The 18,396-nt window shown below is 48.1% G+C and overlaps 2 protein-coding genes and 1 pseudogene across 14 annotated transcripts in view; 1 reads left to right on the forward strand and 2 right to left on the reverse strand.

Moving 5' to 3' along the window:
* The window catches only part of Fam193a (family with sequence similarity 193 member A), a 139,545-nt gene extending 138,355 nt beyond the window's left edge, over nt 1-1,190 (reverse strand). For 7 of the 12 annotated variants that reach the window (XR_007110478.1, XR_007110477.1, XR_007110473.1 and 4 more), the window contains exon 1: nt 963-1,190. The gene's annotated coding sequence lies outside the window, so the exon portion shown is untranslated. The remainder of the gene's footprint in view (nt 1-962) is intronic. The other 5 variants (XR_007110474.1, XR_007110475.1, XR_007110476.1 and 2 more) reach the window with 2 other exon arrangements.
* A 4,533-nt stretch (nt 1,191-5,723) lies between these two features.
* LOC124995127 (uncharacterized) lies at nt 5,724-5,821 on the forward strand (annotated as a pseudogene).
* A 4,497-nt stretch (nt 5,822-10,318) lies between these two features.
* Nucleotides 10,319-18,396, reverse strand: part of Rnf4 (ring finger protein 4) — a 29,808-nt gene continuing 21,730 nt past the window's right edge. Inside the window, exons 5-8 of one of the 2 annotated variants that reach the window (XM_047567136.1) lie at nt 14,187-14,196; nt 13,604-13,706; nt 13,053-13,101; nt 10,319-12,522 (exon numbers count right to left, since the gene is read on the reverse strand). In XM_047567136.1, the coding sequence (XP_047423092.1) occupies nt 12,373-12,522; nt 13,053-13,101; nt 13,604-13,706; nt 14,187-14,196 (312 nt within the window). In that variant the 3' untranslated portion in view covers nt 10,319-12,372. Of the gene's footprint in view, nt 12,523-13,052; nt 13,102-13,546; nt 13,707-14,186; nt 14,197-18,396 lie in introns of both variants that reach the window. The other variant, XM_047567135.1, reaches the window with a different exon arrangement.

Below are 18,396 nucleotides of genomic sequence, written 5' to 3' on the forward strand. Positions count from 1 at the left end.
AATGCATAAGTCTCTCATCCTTGATTCCAAGAACTACAGAGGGAAATGGGTAAGGGCAACCTCTGGAGATATACACTCAGGACTATGATCCAGGATCCCAAACAAACGTAACAACATGATGCAAAATAAACTCCAACAACCACACTTACACTACAGAAAACACCAAGAGTAGTTCAAGCTCAAACTTAATCACACATGCATTTCTGTACTTTCCTACAACTGTGCAAGTGTCAGAAAGTCATGCCATAAGCCATGATCTCTTATCTACCCTCTCTATATACTGTTCCAACACAGTATCTGGAAGCTCGAATAAAACAATCTGTGCCAAGATGTGACACACAAATATTCCAAAGCTTTTTGTTTTCTAATCGCAATGTCTTTAAAACAACGCAATTTAAGAGTCCTACCAACACTGTAAAAACTCACATAACTTTTGAAAAACACCATTCTCTTTCAGGGACCAACGCAATCTCTGGAAATGCCCATGCCAAGTGCATACCCACACACGAATACCGTCTTCAAAAGCGTAACCGACAGCGAAGAGAGACAGCAGTCCACCACCCGCAGGCTTTACGAAAAAAATAGAAAATAATTCCTTTTCGAACTCCCCAGCCACACACCACAAACGCGCCGAGCACGCAGACGCCCCGCTGCCCCTAAGCACCCAGGGCAGCGGGGCCGGGCCGTCGCCCGGGAGGCTGTCAGCGGGCTCTCCACGGCCACGCCGGGAGGCAGTGCCAACTTCCCGGGCACTTTCCGCCACGCCTCGCCCGGCCCCGCAGAGTCAGAGCGCGGGGCCGAGCGCGGCCGACGCAGAGGCCGCAGCGCCCGGTGCCCGCGCCGCCTCGCGCGCCGCGAGCTGTCAGCGGCCGGCGGCCCGTTATCCGCCGGCGCCGCGCCCGCAGCTCGCGAGGGGGCGGTGGCCGCGGCCACCCGGTCCGACCCCCCGCCGCCGCGCTTACCTCAAAGTAGCCTCCGGCGGCGCCGCCCGCGCCCAGGGGCCCGTGGGCCGCCGCTGCGCCGCCCAGCAGGCCCGCCGCACCGCTGGGGCCCGGAGCCTGAGGGCCGCGCAGCGCTGCCGCCGGGCCGGCCTTGCCGCCGCTCGCGCCGCCGTGGCCGCCGCCCGAGCCGCCGCCGCCGCCGCGCTTGTTCTTCCGGCGCCTGGCCCCGCGCTTGGCATCGGCCGGGCTCATGGCGGGCGGGCGGGCGGACGGGCGGCGGGCGGGGAAGGGGCGCGGGCGGCGGGCGCGGGGCCGCGGGCGGCGGCGGCGGCGGCGGCGGCGGCGGCGAGGGCGGCGGCGGAGGCGGCGGCGGGCGCTGCGGCCGGCCGGGCGGGGGGCGCGGCGCGGGGTCGCCTCCGCGGCGGGGAGGGCGGGGCGGGCGGGAGCTGCGAGGCGGCCTCTGGCGGGAGGGACGGCGAGTCCACCGGGCCCGGCGCCGGCGCTGACCAGAGTTAGAGTCCAATATGGCGGACACAAGGGGAAAGGGATCCCAGTTTACGTCGGGGGAGGGGGAAGCAGCGGCGGGAGGGGGAGGGGCGCGGGCGCCCTCCCCCGCCTCACTCCGCCCTCCCGGGCGCCACCGCCCCTCGCCTCGCTGCCCCGCCCGCCGCTAACGTCGCCGGCGCGCGAGGCACGCCGGGAGCAGAAGTCCGCGCCGCCCGCGCCGCCGCAGGGGCGCTCGCGGCGGGACCACGACTCCCGTCGAGCTGTGCGCACCCAGCGGAGGCGGGGCGGACCGTGACGTCATGGGCGCGTCCGCGTTCCGGCCCCGCCTTACCGCGCGGCCTTGTGGGCGCTGTAGTCGGCAGCGGGCGGGGCGGCGGACGCACACAGCGCCGTAGCGCGGGGGTCGCGCGGTTCCGGCTCTGACGGGAGCCGGCAGCCACTTCGGAGCGCTGGGGCCGCGCTGGGAAAGCCTCGCCGACCTCGCCCCGCCCTGGCCGATTGTTCCACTCTACCTGCAGCCGTGTGACCTTGGCCAGCCCCGGGTCAGTGCGAGGGCGGCAGGCTGCCGCGCGGGCCCTGGGCAGCGCCCTGGTGAGTCCACGGTGAAGATGTTCGCCGGCTCAGTTAGGGTCCCGGGGCCCAAAGACCGCGCTTCTCTCGAGCGGCATGCCCGCACCCCGAGCCGATCCGGCCACCTCTCACCACCTTGCCAGGTGCTGCCGGCTCCGAGGGCCCCAGGGTCCAGGCCAGAGATCTGGGCCACTGCCTGGACCCGCCTCCTGGGGGCCCTATCCATCACCAGCAAGCCCCAGATACAGCCTGTCCTTGGACCCAGGCAAAAGGGACCCTGCCTGGGACCTGCGCTCCAGACGCACCGAGACAGGAGACACGTGCCCTGGCTTTGGTTCCATGCGGTACGGGTCCCAGATGCGGCCGAGCTTGGCATTGCCATGTGTGACCGCCGCCTCCATTTAAGCTCTCTCCTGAATCTGCCCGTGTCTCTTTGCCTCTGTCACCCCTGCCCGAGCTGCAGCCACAGCTGCTAATCCTGACCCATTCTTCACGCCACAGACAGAATGCGCTCGTGTGATCAAATCAACTCTGCTAAAAGCCCTTCAGAGACTCCGCTTTGTCAGCAAAACTGAGTTCCCTCACTCCTCCTCTAAGGTCTCGAATGATCCTGCCACTGAAGTGGAGTTTGAGAGAATGGATCGGGATGCCGCCTGGGCCCCGTCTCGTTGGGCACTCGGTAGTGAGCAAGGTCTCAGGCTACCCCTCCCCACAACTGCACCCTACGGAGCTGAGTCAGATACCTGCCTTCTCCCACAATCCCTGTGCTTTCCCCCTCTTAGCATATTGTCATGGGATTGCGATTCATGACTGTCATCATATCCCCAAAAAGGAAACTTCTTAAGGGGCAGGGAAAGACAAGGGAGTGCCTTCCTCAAACACCTCAGTTCCAACTGACAAGCAAGGGGCAGGACTCACGGCAGTCTAGTGTTTGCTAAGTGAATGAATGACATAATAATGACCATTTGTCCAGTAGTTATACACCAACCACTCTGCCTGCCTTATCTCAATCCACACAATGACTCTGGAGATAGGTATCATTAGCCCTATTTTATGAAAGAGAAACTCATGTTCATAGATACTAAAGCATTTGTCCAAAGCCACCCCATAGAGGCAGAACCCAGGTTCCAGCTCAGATATTACTTGGATACCAGCAGAGCACTCAGTGATACAATCCAGTTACTTTGGAGACTGGGACAGGGGAGGCCTCTCTGAGGAGTTGAGCTGAGCTATCCCATCTTAGAACAAAGGGCTTACAGCAGGGCAAGACTGGGCAGCAGTGGAAGCTCAGCATGTCCCAGGACCCCTCAAAGCTACTATGACTGCAACCAATGAAAATGAATGAACCCATAGGGCTCCATGAGAAGGGTGGTTTTTATTCCAAATGCAGAAGGGAGCTGTGGAGAGCTTCAGTAAGGAATGTCAGAGTGGGCTGTACACTTTTGAGAGAACTCTGGCTAATGTATAGAATGATGACAGGGGAGCAAGAATGGAGACCAGGAAACCAGTAACAAAGCTTTTTTTAAAAATAGTTTTTACTTGTAGATGGACATAATATTATTTTTATGTGATGCTGAGGATCAAACCCAGTGCCCTGCATGTGTGAGACAAGCACTCTACTACTGAACCACAGCCCCAGCCCCGACAAAATTTTATAGGACCTAGAGGAGGTGCTTCTGGCAGACAGAACTGATGAAGCAAAGATGAAATAGTAGCTCTCACTCTTTTTCCATTATCTCCCCTGTTGATGTTTGTGTCCCCAAAAATGCATATGCTGAAAGCTAATCACCAATGTGATGGTATTAGTATTAGGAGATTTGGAAGGTGGCTAGGTCATGAGGGCAGAGCCCTCACAGATGACACTAGTGCCCTATCCAAGACCCTAAGGAACTGCCTTCCACCAGATGGAATACAGCCAGAAGGCACTAGCTATGAACAAAAGACGGGCCCTCCTCAGACACCAGACCCACCCATGCCTCCATCTTTGATTCCCATTCAGAACTATAAGAAATTTGTTTGTAAACTACCCAGTTTGTGCTAATTTGTTAGAACAGCACAAATGGATTAAGACTCCAAGGAGAAAAATACTAAGGAATAAGATTTTGGCAGGGGGTTGTGGCTCAATGGTAGAGTGCTTGCCTAGCACATGTGAGGCACTGGGTTCAATCCTCAGCATCACATAAATGAATAAAAGTTATTTTAAAAAAGATTTTGTCTTTTACAGTTGAGCTTTGGAGAACAGCAAAACATCATAACTATTTTGTTTCTCCCCCTAAGAATCAGATTTCACCCCTTGAGGGATGGATTAGAGCTCTCTGGAGAAACACTATTAGGCTGGAGATTTTGTGATAAGGAATTGGCTTATGTAATATGGAGGTTGACAAGTGCCCAAATCTGCAGTGAGCCAGTGGAGACGCAGTAGACTAGGTGTAGCTCCAGTCGGGCCAACAGGCTTGAGGCCCAGGAAGGGCCACTAGACCAAGGAGTTCCCTCTTTCTCAGGTTTCATGTGTTGTTTGCAGTTCTGGGGATCAAACCAGGGCCTCCTGCAACCCCAATGCTCTCAGTTCTTTTGTTCTAATCAGGCTTTCAATAGATTGAAGAAGACCTCCCCATATATGGAGGGCAATTGCTTTACACAATCAGTCAATTCAGATGTTTTCATCCTGAAATTCTCACATCATATCCAGTATAATGTTTGATTGACTGTCTGGCACCCTCTGGCCCAGTCAAGTTGACACATTAAAAAATAATAATAACCACCACAAGGGAGAATACAGACAAAGGCTAGAGGGGATCTTGCACATTCTGAGAATTAAGAGAAGTTTATTGGGGCCTATACTTATAGTCCAGCAACTCTTGAGGCTAAAGCAGGAGGATCACAAGTTCACAAGGCCAGCCTCAGCAACTTGACAAGACTTAGTCTCAAAACAAAATGAAAAGGCTGGTGATGTAACTCAGTGGGTTCACCCCTGGGTTCAATATCTAGAGAGAGAGAGAGAGAGAGAGAGAGAGAGAGAAAGAAAACCTATTCTGGCAGGAGCATGGGAGGTCACATGAAATCCTGCATGGAATGGGCACTCAGCAGCCTCATGATCCAGGAAGGCTCTTAGATCTCACTTTCAGGAAAAGGCTGCATATACTGAATATTTTTATAAAATTGCAGTTGTATTACTTCCATGTGTAATAAGTATTATTAAGATATGAATGTGTACTGGCAATAAGATACACTTATAAAGAAAATTAGATAAATTAATTATTCCACACTTCATAATTCCAAATTTATAATATACGCAGAACTAAAAACTTCATGACAACTTGAATGAAAAGAAGGTATTTAAATGGAGTTAAGGTCTTGCACTTTCATGATATCAATAAATGTATTAGACAAAAAAATCAAGGATATGTGTTGTAATATCAAAGATAATTGCTAAAAGATTAATTTTAAAAAACTAAAGAGGGGCTGGGGTTGTAGCTCAGTGGTAGAGCACTTGCCTAGCATGTGTGAGGCACTGGGTTCGATTCTCAGCACCTTATAAAAAATAAATAAAGGTATGGTGTCCATCTACAACTGAAAAAAAAAAACAGCAAATACTTTACATAAGATATAACAAAAAATATAAGGCCACAGAAATTTTAAAAGGTTAAAAATATATACAAAACTAATACAAAAAACATCACAAAAGACCTAAAGAATCGTAGAACAGTGTTCACTTTGGCAGCACATACTCTAAAATAAGAATAATACAGAGAACGCCCCTGCACAAGGATGACACACAAATTGGTGAAGCATCCCATATTTTTAAAAACAAAAAAGAATCAGTAGAACAGTTTACTCCTGGAGTGGAGGCTGCTGCCAGTGTGCTGGGAGCCTCATGAGAAAGGAGGATGGGGACACAGTACTTCATGTGCTTCCATCTCTTGTCCCATAGTGTTAGCACAACATCCTGAACCTCTGAGAATACCCAGCATCCTCCAACAAGACCCTCTTTGTTATTCTCTCCAGAAATTAAACCTGCAGTTATAGTTATCCATCAACCTGCCTTTCAGGTATCTGCTTTTTAGCTTTCAAAACTTGCTGCTGAGCGAGGTGCAGTGGTGCATACCTGTCATCTCAGCTACTCTAGAGGCTGTGGCAGGAGGATTGCAAGTTTGAGGCCAGGCGGGACACCATAGCAACACCATCTCAAAAAAATAACAAATTAAAGTTTGCTGCTGTTACCTGTTTTAGTCTTTCCAACTGTGTAGATTTATGCTTTTATTACTATTAACTTATTTTGGCAATAATAGGGATAGAACCCAGGGCCTCACACGTTAGGCAAGCACACTACTGCTAAACCTACCCCTAGCTCTAATTATTTTGAAACCAAGTCTCACTAAATTGCTGGGCTGGCCTCAACCTTATTATCCTCCTGCCTCAGCCTGCTGAAGCGCTGGGATTACAGACGTGTGCCACCACATCCATCCCAATGCAGTTCTAAACAATACAAAAGTAGTCTATAAAATAAACTATGAAAACAGAAGCAAAAGTAGTGCAGACAAGAAGCAATCTCAACCTCTGAAAAGTTATTATGACAACGTTTTCTTGACATGATACAATGGAGAGTACGGTACCATCTGGGAAAGGGTTTGGTTTTTTTTTGTTTGTTTGTTTGTTTGTTACTGGGGATTAAACCAAGGGGTGCTTTACCACTAAGCCACATCCTCAGTCCTTTCTATTTTTTATTTTGAGGCAGGGTCTCACTAAGTTTCCCAGGTGGTGGTGAAATTGCAATCCTCCTGCCCCAGCCTCCCAATAGCTGGGATTACAGGCGTGTACTACCACAGCTGACTCATTGGGAATGATTCTTGCCCAGAATGTTGAGCCTGCATCTAATCATTTAGAACCCATTTCCATTTTACAGGAAATAGAGGACATTGAATAAATTAAGTTAACATGTATCCCATTTGTTTACAATAAAAAAACAAATAAAAAAAAGAAATAAAATAAAGGTATTGTGTCCATCTATATGTAAAAAAATAAAATAAAAAAAATAAATTAAGTTAAATAGTCAATGAAGAAATCATTAGGTAAAAATATAAGAGGTAAGACCCCTCTACAAGACAACTTGCCTAAAAAGCCAGTATCATAAAAAAGGAAAGAACAGAATGAATACTGGGTTCAAAGAGGTTAAAGAGGTACGTAGCTCAGTGGTAGAGCAGCCCTGGGTCCAACACCCAGGAATACATGTATGCGTGAATGTTCCTGGACAAAATTTGGAAATGGAGATGAAATGGATATTTCCAAGGAAAATATAGCCCAAAGTGTCCTCATGGCCAATAGAAAACTTAGACAATGGCTACAGAGAAAAATAGGAAGAATTCTCAACTAAGGAATCAATTGGAAACATTAGTCTGAGTTTTCACCAAATTGTACCAAAGCTTCAAAGGTTAAATAATCTAGTTCCTCTGTAAACTGTTCTGGAGTACTGAAAAAGAAAGGAAACATCTTGATTCTTTTCTTTTTGTATGTTTCTTGTTGAAGGATAATTGATATAAAATAAATTGCATATGTTTAAAGCATAGACTTTTTTTTCAGGACTAGGATTGAATTCAGGGTTTTATTCATGGCAGACATTTGCTCTACCACTGAGCTATCCCCAATCCCTTTTATTTATTTATATTTTTGCAAGTGTTGGTGATTGAACCCAGGGCCTACTTTTAATTTTGGGGAGGTTTTGACTGTTTCAATCTCACTTAGTATAGGTCTATGCAGATTTTCTATTTCTTCTTCAATTAGTTTTGGTAGGTCATTTATAGGAATTTGTTCATTTCTTCTAGGTCATCCAATTTGTTGGCATACAAGTGTCCACAGCAGTCTCTGATAATCCTTATTTCTATAAAGTTGGTAGTAATGTCCTATCTTTTGTTTTTTATTTTAGTAATTTGATTCTTCTCTTTTAGCCTATCTAACTAGGGCTTAAGAATACAGCTTAGTGGAAAAGTGTTTGCCTAGTATGCATTGAGACCCCGAATTCAATCTCTAGCACTTCTAAAAACCAATAAAAAAATTAAAATATGGCTTAACCCATAAACAATCTAAAAGTCTTTCCGTTTTCTAGAACAGGAAAATTGGTGTCAGCCTTCTCTGTTTTATCTATTTCATTTATCTCTAATCTTCATTCAGGCTGGCCTTGAATTACTCGGCATGAGACCAAGACCATGTTTCATCTATGCTTTATACACATAGCCTAAATGTAATTTTATACATTTTTTTAGTGCATTTGCATTTTGATTAGGACCCATCATATGAGATAAAGGGTAGAATTTTCCATTTGTGGAATCATGTTGATACTCAACAAGTTTCAAAATTTTGGTCATTTCTGATTTGTGATGTTGGTATTAGAGATGCTCAACCTGTAATGCAGTACAGGAAAAAGTCCCATGTCTTAATAGAAGTAGAATAAGAGCCCATAAGACATTCAACTGAGGTTGGCAAATGTAGCTCTAGTAGGTTGCCTGCCTAGCATGCCCAAGGCTCTGGGTTCAATTTCCTAACCCCCTGCCAGGACACTTGCGCCCTACAAAAGAGAAATTCCTTGTAATAGGAAAAGAAACTTCCCTTTCCTGTTACCTAACAAGAACCTACAGCAAACTTTTCGTTTTGTTTTGTACTGGAGATTGAACCCAGGGATTCTCCATTACTGAACCACATCTGCAGCCCTTCTCATTCTTTGAGACAGGGTCTTGCTAAGCTGCTAAGGCTGGCCTTCAACTTGTGATTCTCCTGCCCCAGTATCCCAAGTAACTGGGTTACAGGTGTGCACCACCATGCCTGGTCCATATTTCTTGATGAAATGCTGAAAAACAAACATGTTCATCAACACCATCTGTGCCTCCTAAATATTGGTGGTAAAAGCTCAGTAAGAAAGGTCTGAGAGCTAAGGAGTAACATTTAATTGCACAAGATGTAGAAAATTCAAGGGAATCAGGTGGATTATTAGAGTAAGACCTTAGCAAAATGCTGGATACAAAACGTGCAGAAGTTATTTCTGTATTATAAAATCGATATAATGTACGTGACACCATTTTTAAAATAAGTAAGCTAGGGCTGGGTAGGGTGGCACATGCCTGTGATTCCAGCTATTCAAGAAGCTGAGGCAGGACAATTGCAAGTTGGAGACCAGTTGGGGAACTTAGTGAGACTCTGTCTCTAAATGAAGAATAAAGAAAGTTGGGGATGTGGCTCAGTGGTAGAGCACTGCTAGGTTTGATCCCCAGCACCAGCCTTGGAGGCTTCCTCCTGTTCAGATCCAGGAACTCAGTTGTTTCTAGCTTGTGATACATAGGCCCCTGCTTTTCCATCAGGCCCTGCCCTCCTCCCTGGGCTCGTGTAGGGCATGACTCCTTCAACTAGCTCCTAGCTTCAGGACCAGGGGTGAAGAGACAGTCAGGTAGGTTCTTGGAAGCCACCAGCATGTCTAATCCATGAGCACTCTCAGCTGTGGAGGACTGGAGGCCACACTGTGCACCAGCAACAGGGAACAGGCTCTGGGCCTGGAGATCCTTTCCTGTCCTCTTTCCCTGGAGAACTTCTTGGACCTTGAGGACGGCTGCTCAGCATCCCTCAGGGAGACACTCCTGGACAGATTGCACTTTCCGCTACATGCTTCCTCTTGCCAGTTTCCATTTTCCACTTGGCTTGGGGGACTGCCTCTTGGCAAACATGCTGAGCGGGGGTCGCCATAGCTGGGTGTCTCCATACCTGCAAGAGCCAAGGCCTGTCTCTGACTGCTCTATTAGAAAGTAGGCCTCTGATTCCCAGGCATTCCCATGTTAAGCCTTTCTGACCCCTAGGATTGGGCAAACATGGAGAAGGGCAGAGGCAAAGGGAGGGCTGCCAACACCTCATGTCTGGTCTTCCATAAGCCAAGCCCACCTCCTTTAGCTTCTGTGGTACTGCTGTCCAGCAGCAGTGACTGGTGCGTCCACATATTCCGGAGGTCCTACCTCCCACCCAGAAACATTGAGGCACTCCACTGCAAGGCTTCAGGGCAATCTACTCCATCCTTTTCAGAGAGGTCCACCAGCACTTGTGTGTGGCCACTCAGCCTCACCTCGGCATGGACTGCTCCATACTCAGGGCCAGGACTGTGGTTCTGCCTCAAGAGTGGTCTCTGACATGGCAGCTTCTGGAGAGACAGCTTTCCTGTACACAGGTGCAAAACCTACTGAGCCTGAGCAGGATGAGAATCACATGCCTTGGCAAAAGGTTGATCACAATTTCTAAGAGCAAATGAATGCACCAAGAAGATATTTGGTCCAAATTAATGGTTTTATTTACATCTTTAACACTAGCAGAGGAGTCCAAAACAGACTGATGTCCATGGATACAGTTTAAATGTAACAAAGAGCTGAACTATGTACACTGAGGAAAGGGATTTTTTTTCCCACACCAGTCTTTACCTAATTTGCAGTTTCTCATTAGTAGAAACTAAACGCACTTTTTTCCCAATTTAATTTAGGATGAAGTAATGCAACTTTTATAATCCATGACGTAAGTTGTCTTAAAGGATAAAATACAAAGAAAATTTTAAATGGGTGTCAGCACATCTATGGATTGACAGCTTCACGGTCACCTTGGCCCTCGAAGTCTGTGTTGCTACAACCTAACAAGAGCACTTCCGTGAAGCCTGGAGGAGACTTCACAGCCATGATGTCCAGTGGGGGACAGGCACGCAGCACATCACTATGATGAGCACAGAAGCTCCTACCCTCTTCAACTCCATGAGGAAAATCATGACTCTCATTCAAACTAACTGGAAGTGAGCCAGGTGGCTGAGAAGTCGAGTGAAGAATGAAATTTTTCTTTCACAGAGAGGAAGGGCGCTCCTTCAGCCCTGTCTAAAGTGAACTCTGCGGAGTCCCTGCTCCTCCAGGAGAGTGCGCTGAAGGTCAGTTATTGCTAGCAAAGCCAGAAGGGCCCCTTTCCCACAGGAAGGTGTTTCGCATGAAAAGGCTGTTGGTTTGGCTTGAAGCCCTCTAAGGCGGGTGTGGCGGCAGAGGCTGGCCTGCATTGCAGGAGAGGCCTCTCCCTTACTAGCCACCCCAGTGCCTCAGGGGCAGTCTGGATCACCTTGTCCTCTCCCAGGGAACCAGAGGCTCCCACATACCTATGTAGTAGAGGTTGTCATCAGGCCCTTGCAGAGAAAGAGTTACTACTGTGCTCTGCCAACCAAACCTATGAAGCAGTCAAAAGCCCAAAGGATCAGAGCCCAGCTGGCCAGAAGAGCAGCTTCTGAATTAAGTGTTGACTTGTGGGGGAGGGTTAGAAGCCAAGCCAGGGCAGGTCCAGTGGGCCAAAATCTTTGAAACAGGGGCACCAGCGACTTGGGCAAAAGCATGGAAGTGAGCGGCTGATAAGGCCACAGTTACTGCCACCACCTCTTGGTATCTACGCTTGGGCAGACATAGGCAGTAGGAACTGAGGGACTGAGGACTGGAGGGCAGGTGGCCAACACAGGACGGATTTTATCAGAAAAGAGAGGACACCCAAATACGTGCCTGCCCTATTGACCTTGAATGTCCTGTGCCAGGTGGAGAACTTTGGAGCACGGGTAAGGTTCCTGAGAACATTTGGCGAGCAGAGACAGGATGGGACGGGCACTGCTCCACAGGCAACATTAGGGCTCTGAGGAGGGCGCTGACAGTGCTACATCTCCTGGACTGCTGTAGGGGAGTGAAGAACGGGCTTTATTGCACTTTTCGTTCTTAGGAAACGGGATTGCCCTGCAGAGGTTCTTGATTTGCAGAAAACACTGCATATCAATGACAAGGTGCAGGCAGAATCACAGGTCACTTCTGACCCTCGAGGGGGGAAAAAAAAGGTCCAGTGGTTGGGCTTTCCAGGGGGCCACTCCTGCACCTGGAACCCTTGGGTCGAGTGGACCGTGTCTGGCTTGGTTACTGTGTGGTAGACAGACTGGCCAACTGACAGGTGCCTGGGAAGGTCGTGCGACTGGGAGAAATGGGGCAAGCTTTCCAAACAGGGGAACTTCTTGGCAAATGTAGGCCCAGAAAGGCTGGAACCACAATTTTCAACTGCAATGTCCTGACTCTCTTTCTCCTACTCTGAGATGAAACCACCCCAGAGGAGCAGAGATACAGAGCCAGATGGGGAAGGCCCTGGTCCAGCTCCAGAGCATCAAACGAGATTACAAAAGGATCTAAGGGGGTTGGAAACAAAAGAGAAGTTTACATATCAGATGTTGGTTTTGAAACAGTCTTTTTGAGCTCAGGAAATTGGAGGCAGATACCATGTGAGGAACCAAGCTGGGCTGTCTGTCCATCCATCTCTCCTGAGCAGCTCTGACACTTCATATATAAATGGGGTGGTATCGTTTGTGGTTGATCTTTTTCCTACAAGTTGGGCAAGTGTTAGCATTCTTAAGGGAATCACGGAGGCACTGGCTACAGAAGACGTGGCCACACTCTGTAGAGACAATGAGACGTCCATTCTGCACAATCTGGAAGACATTTCAAGGAACAGCCTTTGAGTTTGCCCTTGTCCCAGAGAACCCCAACCCACCCAGAGCTGAGAAGATCAGTGAGAAGGAAGAAGGGTAGCGTGCAGCAGAGAAAGCAGGAGTGGTATGCAGAGCCAGTCTCAGCCAGAGGAGTAAGTGTGGCCTCTGGAACGGATGGCGGAAGCCTAGGCCTCCCAGCAGCAGCAGCAGCAGCAGCAGCAGCATGAGGAGCTTATGAGGGATTTCAATAAGCACCAGCAGTGTTTGGTTACAGCCAGGATGGGGGACACAAAAAGCTGCTACCTTTGCAGCAAAGCCCAAGGCACACTGGGAGCTAAAGTTGAAGCATGCAGGGCCCAAGAGAAACAGGCACACCCTTTTTATATGCAGATCTGCAACAGACCATGTGCTAGCCCAGGCAGGGCTGCAGGCAAGTATCAAATCCCACCTAACGTGCAGATCCTGCCTCACCTACCTCTTTCAGTGACAGTTTAGACACTGAAGAGGGAAGAAATAACCTGGTTACTTACCTCTGAGTATCCGTCCATGCAGATGGGACAACTGACAGTACCAGAGGGCCTAAAATCACAGGGCTTTCCATCAGTTTTTCAGTAAATTCAAACATTCGATTACCTGCATGTAAGTTGCCTGTAACCCCAAAGCGGTCTCTCCTTCAGCTTCCACTAACCCTGCCTTAGCACAGGCAACCAAGAGACTTTCAGGAAAGCCAATGGCTCAGTGGGTACGGTGGCATGGCCATGAGAAGGGGGAGGGGAGAGGCTGAACAAGGGAAGGTGCAGACAACCTCGCGGCCTGCTCCCCACCGGCAGCATTCCTGCTGCTGGTGGCTGGTACAGCCCCATTACTGCAAAAATAGTGGAGCCCAGCCCTGGATCCAGTTCCAATTGCACCTAGCTGCTGAGCAGCTGCTTGGACGTGCCGTTCTGGAGCCAAGTGCTCACAGTGGCAGAAAAGTACTTCTAGCCCCTGGCCTCCACACAGCAGCAGCAGGGTGCACGGGTACCTGAGTCCTGTGGCCCCCTCGTCCCTGGCGTTTCTGGGAGTGTGGGTGGTCACATACACATCTCTGTCCCTGGACAACTCCTCGTCATCACTGCTCACTACGCAGCTGTCAGCATGGTCTTGGCGCAGCCTCCTGGCGTTCCTCCTTGGCCTCCTCCTTTCTAAGGTGAGAGTCAGGTTTTTAGGCAAAGTTCCCCAGCATCACCATCCTCACCTCCCCACCCAGGGGCTTCAGAAGGTCCTCCCCCCTGGGACTCCCAGATGGAAATTGCTGCCCTGCAGCTCCTCCCTAGAAGGTCCTGTCCAGCTGCAGAGGCCGCTCTCCTGTCTTCCCAGGATAACATGTTCATCACTGCTGCAGGCTGGTGCCTGAGCTGTGGGGATGTCGTAAGTTGTCATCTTCCTCCAAGATCCAGCCAGCCCTAAGGCAGGACTGCAGCTCAGTAGTCAACACTGGGGGTGGTTTCTTCAGCAGGGTCAAAGCTCTGACTGTCCAGGTCTGACCAAGAGTGGTCACAGGCACTCTTCTGCCTGGATATCTTGGCCCCTTGAGGACAGCCCAGCAAGGCCCGCAGGCTGCAGTCCTCACCCATGCCAGTTCTTCCTTCAAACCCACAGCAAAAGGAGATGCAATCACTCACCGTCAACAATCTTTTAAAAAGAAGGAGAAAAAAGATAAACAATCAGCTTGACTTGAGATGAAATAGACACATTTCCTGTTTCTGAAGTGTGAGACCCCTGCAGAATCCTATGTCAGTCCCAGCCCTCTACCCCCGCAGGGGAATGTGCACCTTCCTGGTAAATCATCACCCCACACCCTGCCGCAGGCTACAGTCTCCCAACAGCTGAGGAGCTTGACCCTTGTCCTGCCAGATGCCTGGAAGCTGCAGCTTCCTCTTCCCATACAGGCAGTGCCCAAACCTCACTCAGTCTGAGTCTGAGTCTTAGTCTGAGGACTAAGAGGATGGAACTCAGTACAACACCAGGAACACAGCTCAGTAAAGGCATTCAGGACCAACAAGGCCACTGCCAAATATAGCCTTCACCTAGAGAAGGGTTTGAGTATTTAATATGTCATTAAAAAAAAAAAAAAAAAAAAAAAAAAGACTGTGTGTGGAACAATGAGTGACATACACCAATTCTACTGTGGTCTTGAGGCCTACAAAAAGTCAATGACAAACCCTGACCCAAGGGCTCAACACTCACACAAAGATGACTTCCGCCACAATAGTTCAATATGGGCCACTATCACCTTCTGGCAAGCTAAACACGAGCTGTCTGAGGGAAACCAGAGTTCCTGAGCACAGGAGGCCCTACTTCAGGAAAGCCTGGTTGCCCATGTCTCCAGCAGGGCACCCTGCCCTGCAGTGACTGGAGGGTCTGACACTCTGAGCTGACTTCTTTCAGCACGGATCTGGATGTGAACCAAGTTCCCTCTGTTAGATACGCCTATGCTATGGGGAGGGCACAGCTCCAGGTGAAGATGCAATGACTCAGGCCCTGGCTCCTACAAAGAGGTTGCAGCAGGTCTCCTGGATCCAGGTGGTCATGTCTTGGCAGTCAGGAGTTATTCCTGGACATCTAGCCTGGAGTCCACTCTTCCAGGATTTTTTTTTTTTTAAACATTTTGTTTTAGTTGTAGGTGGACACAAAACCTTTATTTTATTTTTATGTGGTGCTGAGGATCGATCCCAGGGCCTCACTCATGCTAGGTGACTACTCTACCACTAAGCCTCAACCCCAGCCCCTCTTCCAGGATTTTTGATACCACATAAGCAACCTTTCATACATGTTCCAATCCCATTAAGTCTAACAACAACTAGAAGAGATCTAGTTATAAATAATGGGATCCTGATGGCCACCATGGCCACCCCAGGAATAAAGTAAGCCCTATATTAAGACCTGGACAGAAGATAAACACAGGGTCCATGCAGGGCTCTTACAAATGCTCCTTCTTCCTAGGCAAGTGACGGCATGACTAGCGAAACAGGGACAGGTAACCTCATCACCAGAGAAGTGTGGGCTGGCACTAGGTGGGCAAAGATGGGGGATGGTGGGGCAGAATAATATTCTGCTGTGGACAGGATGACCTTGGCTTTCTTCAGTGCCTACACTGACAGTGCTCTCACCTGCCTTTGCCAAGGATAGGGCACACTGTGAGGGGCATGACATCCTAATTCCCCAGTTTTCAGGGCATAGGAGTTGGGTCTCCCTGGGTTCCCTTGAGTCGGACCAGCTCACCTGTGAACTGTGCCAAACTCAGGGTCAGAACGGACCCCTAGAAGGCATGGTCCCAGGGCCAGGAGTGGCCACAGCTGAACCAAAATCGCATTCCAAAGATGTCTCATGAGCCATGGAATGTATCTACTTCCTGGCTGCAGCCCTGCAGACAACACAGTGCTTGCCTGGCATAGAAGATGGAGGCAGAGGACAGTATCAGGGTATCATGAATATCTTACTCAAAGAGTGAGCAGACGGGTAGAGGTACAAGACAGGCTCTGAATCCTGGGATCTGGCTGAGACCTTTAAAGGTCTCATTTATTTTGAGACAGGGCCTGGTTAAGTTAGTTGCCCAAGCTGGACTCAAACTTGTGATCCTCCTGGCTCAGCCTCCCAAGTAGTTGGGATGACAGGTATGTGCCACAACTGGAAAATGCTACACTTTATATTCAACAGTTGCACACATGATGCAATTATTGATGACTATGGCTTGTGATCTAGCAGGAACACCAGCAACACTGGTGTTGACAGTAACATTCTAGTGGAATAACTGGTCTATCTCAGACTGTGTACAAGTTTCCCTTTATCTTGGGTAACTTTTGGGCCCTTTTTTCTTGGTTCACCTCTCCCCAACATTACTGGGTATCTCTGTGTCCTTTATTACTCCCACATAGAGATGGACAGAACTTTTTTTTTTTAATCCTTTAAAACAAAAACAAAAACAAAACCTTTTTTGGGGGAGGTACTGGAGATCGAACTCAGGGGTACTTGGCCACTGAGCCACATCCTCAGTCCTATTTTGTATTTTATTTAGAAACAGGGTCTCACTGAATTGCCTCACTCTTGCTGAGGCTGGCTTTGAACTCATGATTTCTTCTGTCTCAGTCTCCTCAGTCACCACTGGTATTACAGGTATGTGCCACTGTGCCCAGCAAAAAATACCTTTATTTGTATTTATTTTTCCATGGTGCTGAGGGTCAAACCCAGTGCCTAACACATGCTAGGTAAGTGTTCTACTACTGAGCTACAACCTCAGCCCAAAAAGGCCTCTTTGGAGCAGATCCTTTCAATAGCATCTCATAAATGAAAAAGCCAGGCAGGTTACAGACTGCAACACAAATAGCATGACTCATCAGCACATTGGTGCAAACTAAAAAACAATTCCAAGAAAATCAACCTGACTTGAAATGACACCATTTTTTGAAATTTAATTAAGGGAAACAGTCCAAGCAAATGACATTTTCATAATGTGCCCCTCATTGACTTAGTTTTGTAAGTAAAGAAGCTGGTCTCCCCTCTCTTGCCGCCTTGCTTCTAAGCAAGACAGAGCGTGCTGTAAACACAAGTGGCCAGAAATCTCAATTCACCTGTTAAACCAGGTAATAAAGCAGAAATATGGAAAGCATAAGCAGTGATTTCAAACGAATGGGTTACTTCTTATCATCAGTTTTCCCAATGGAAGTAACCAAAACGAGATTACACACACACACACACACACACACACACACACACATTTGTATAAACAAAGAGGTGACAAAATGGAATGAAAAAAGGGAAAGTAAACAAACTTGGTTGAAAGGAAAAGTAAAAGTCAGGCATTGTGGTGTAAACCTATAATGCCAGTAACTCAGGAGGCTGAGGTCCCCAGCAACTTGGTGAGATGCTGTCTCAAAAAATATAAAGAGCTGGGAATGTGGCTCAGTGGTAAAAGCACTCCTGGGTTTAATCCCCAGTACCAGGTGAAAGGAAAGCAATAATTCAGAGGAGAAGTAGCACAGATAATTCTCAAAAAATTGAAGTTTGTTCTTTTTTAAAAATTCTACTGTGGATTGAACCTAGAAAGAAAATTCCCACGTTAGAAAGAAATAAAAATTTGGGTCAGTTGCAGTGGTGTACATCTGTAATTCCAGCTACTTGGGAGGCTGAGGCAGGAAGTGAAAGTTGGGAGATCAGCTTGGACAACTCAGCCAAACTCTGTCTCAAAATAATAAAAAGGGCTGGTGGTACAGCTGAGAGGAGGAGAGCACCTGCCTAGCAAACTCCATATTCTGGGTTTGTTCCCCAATATTGCCCTAAGTAAATAAATAAATTCAATTAAATATAAATACCAGTACCAAAATTTGAAGATATATCTAAAGAAAATATTTTAAATACTGTTATTGGAAAAGCGATGAAACCAAGCTAGTGGAAGACCAACAAAATTAAATTCAAAGAAAGATAATCAATGAAATGAAAACAAACTTACAAGAGAAAAAACCCACAAAGCTAAAAGTTGGTTCCTTGAAAAATCTAATAAAGTTCCAGATAAACAACGAGACATCATTACAGATGCCACAGAACACAAGACATTATGAAGGAAGTTATGTCCAATAAAAGTTAAGATTCTAAGGGGCTGGGGATATAGCTCAGTTGGAAGAATGCCTGCCTTGCAAGCACAAGGTTGTGGGTTCAATCCCCAGCACGGCAAAAAAAAAAAAAAAAAAAAGTTAAGATTGTGGACTGGGGTTGTAGCTCAGTGGTAGAATGCTTGCCTAGCACATGTGAGGCACTGGGTTCGATCCTCAGCACCACATAAAAAAATAAGTAAATAAAATAAAGGTATCGTGTCCATCAACAACTAAACAAATACTT

The sequence above is a fragment of the Sciurus carolinensis genome, chromosome 10, assembly GCF_902686445.1.
Source record: "Sciurus carolinensis chromosome 10, mSciCar1.2, whole genome shotgun sequence".
Classification (NCBI taxonomy): Eukaryota; Metazoa; Chordata; class Mammalia; order Rodentia; family Sciuridae; genus Sciurus; species Sciurus carolinensis.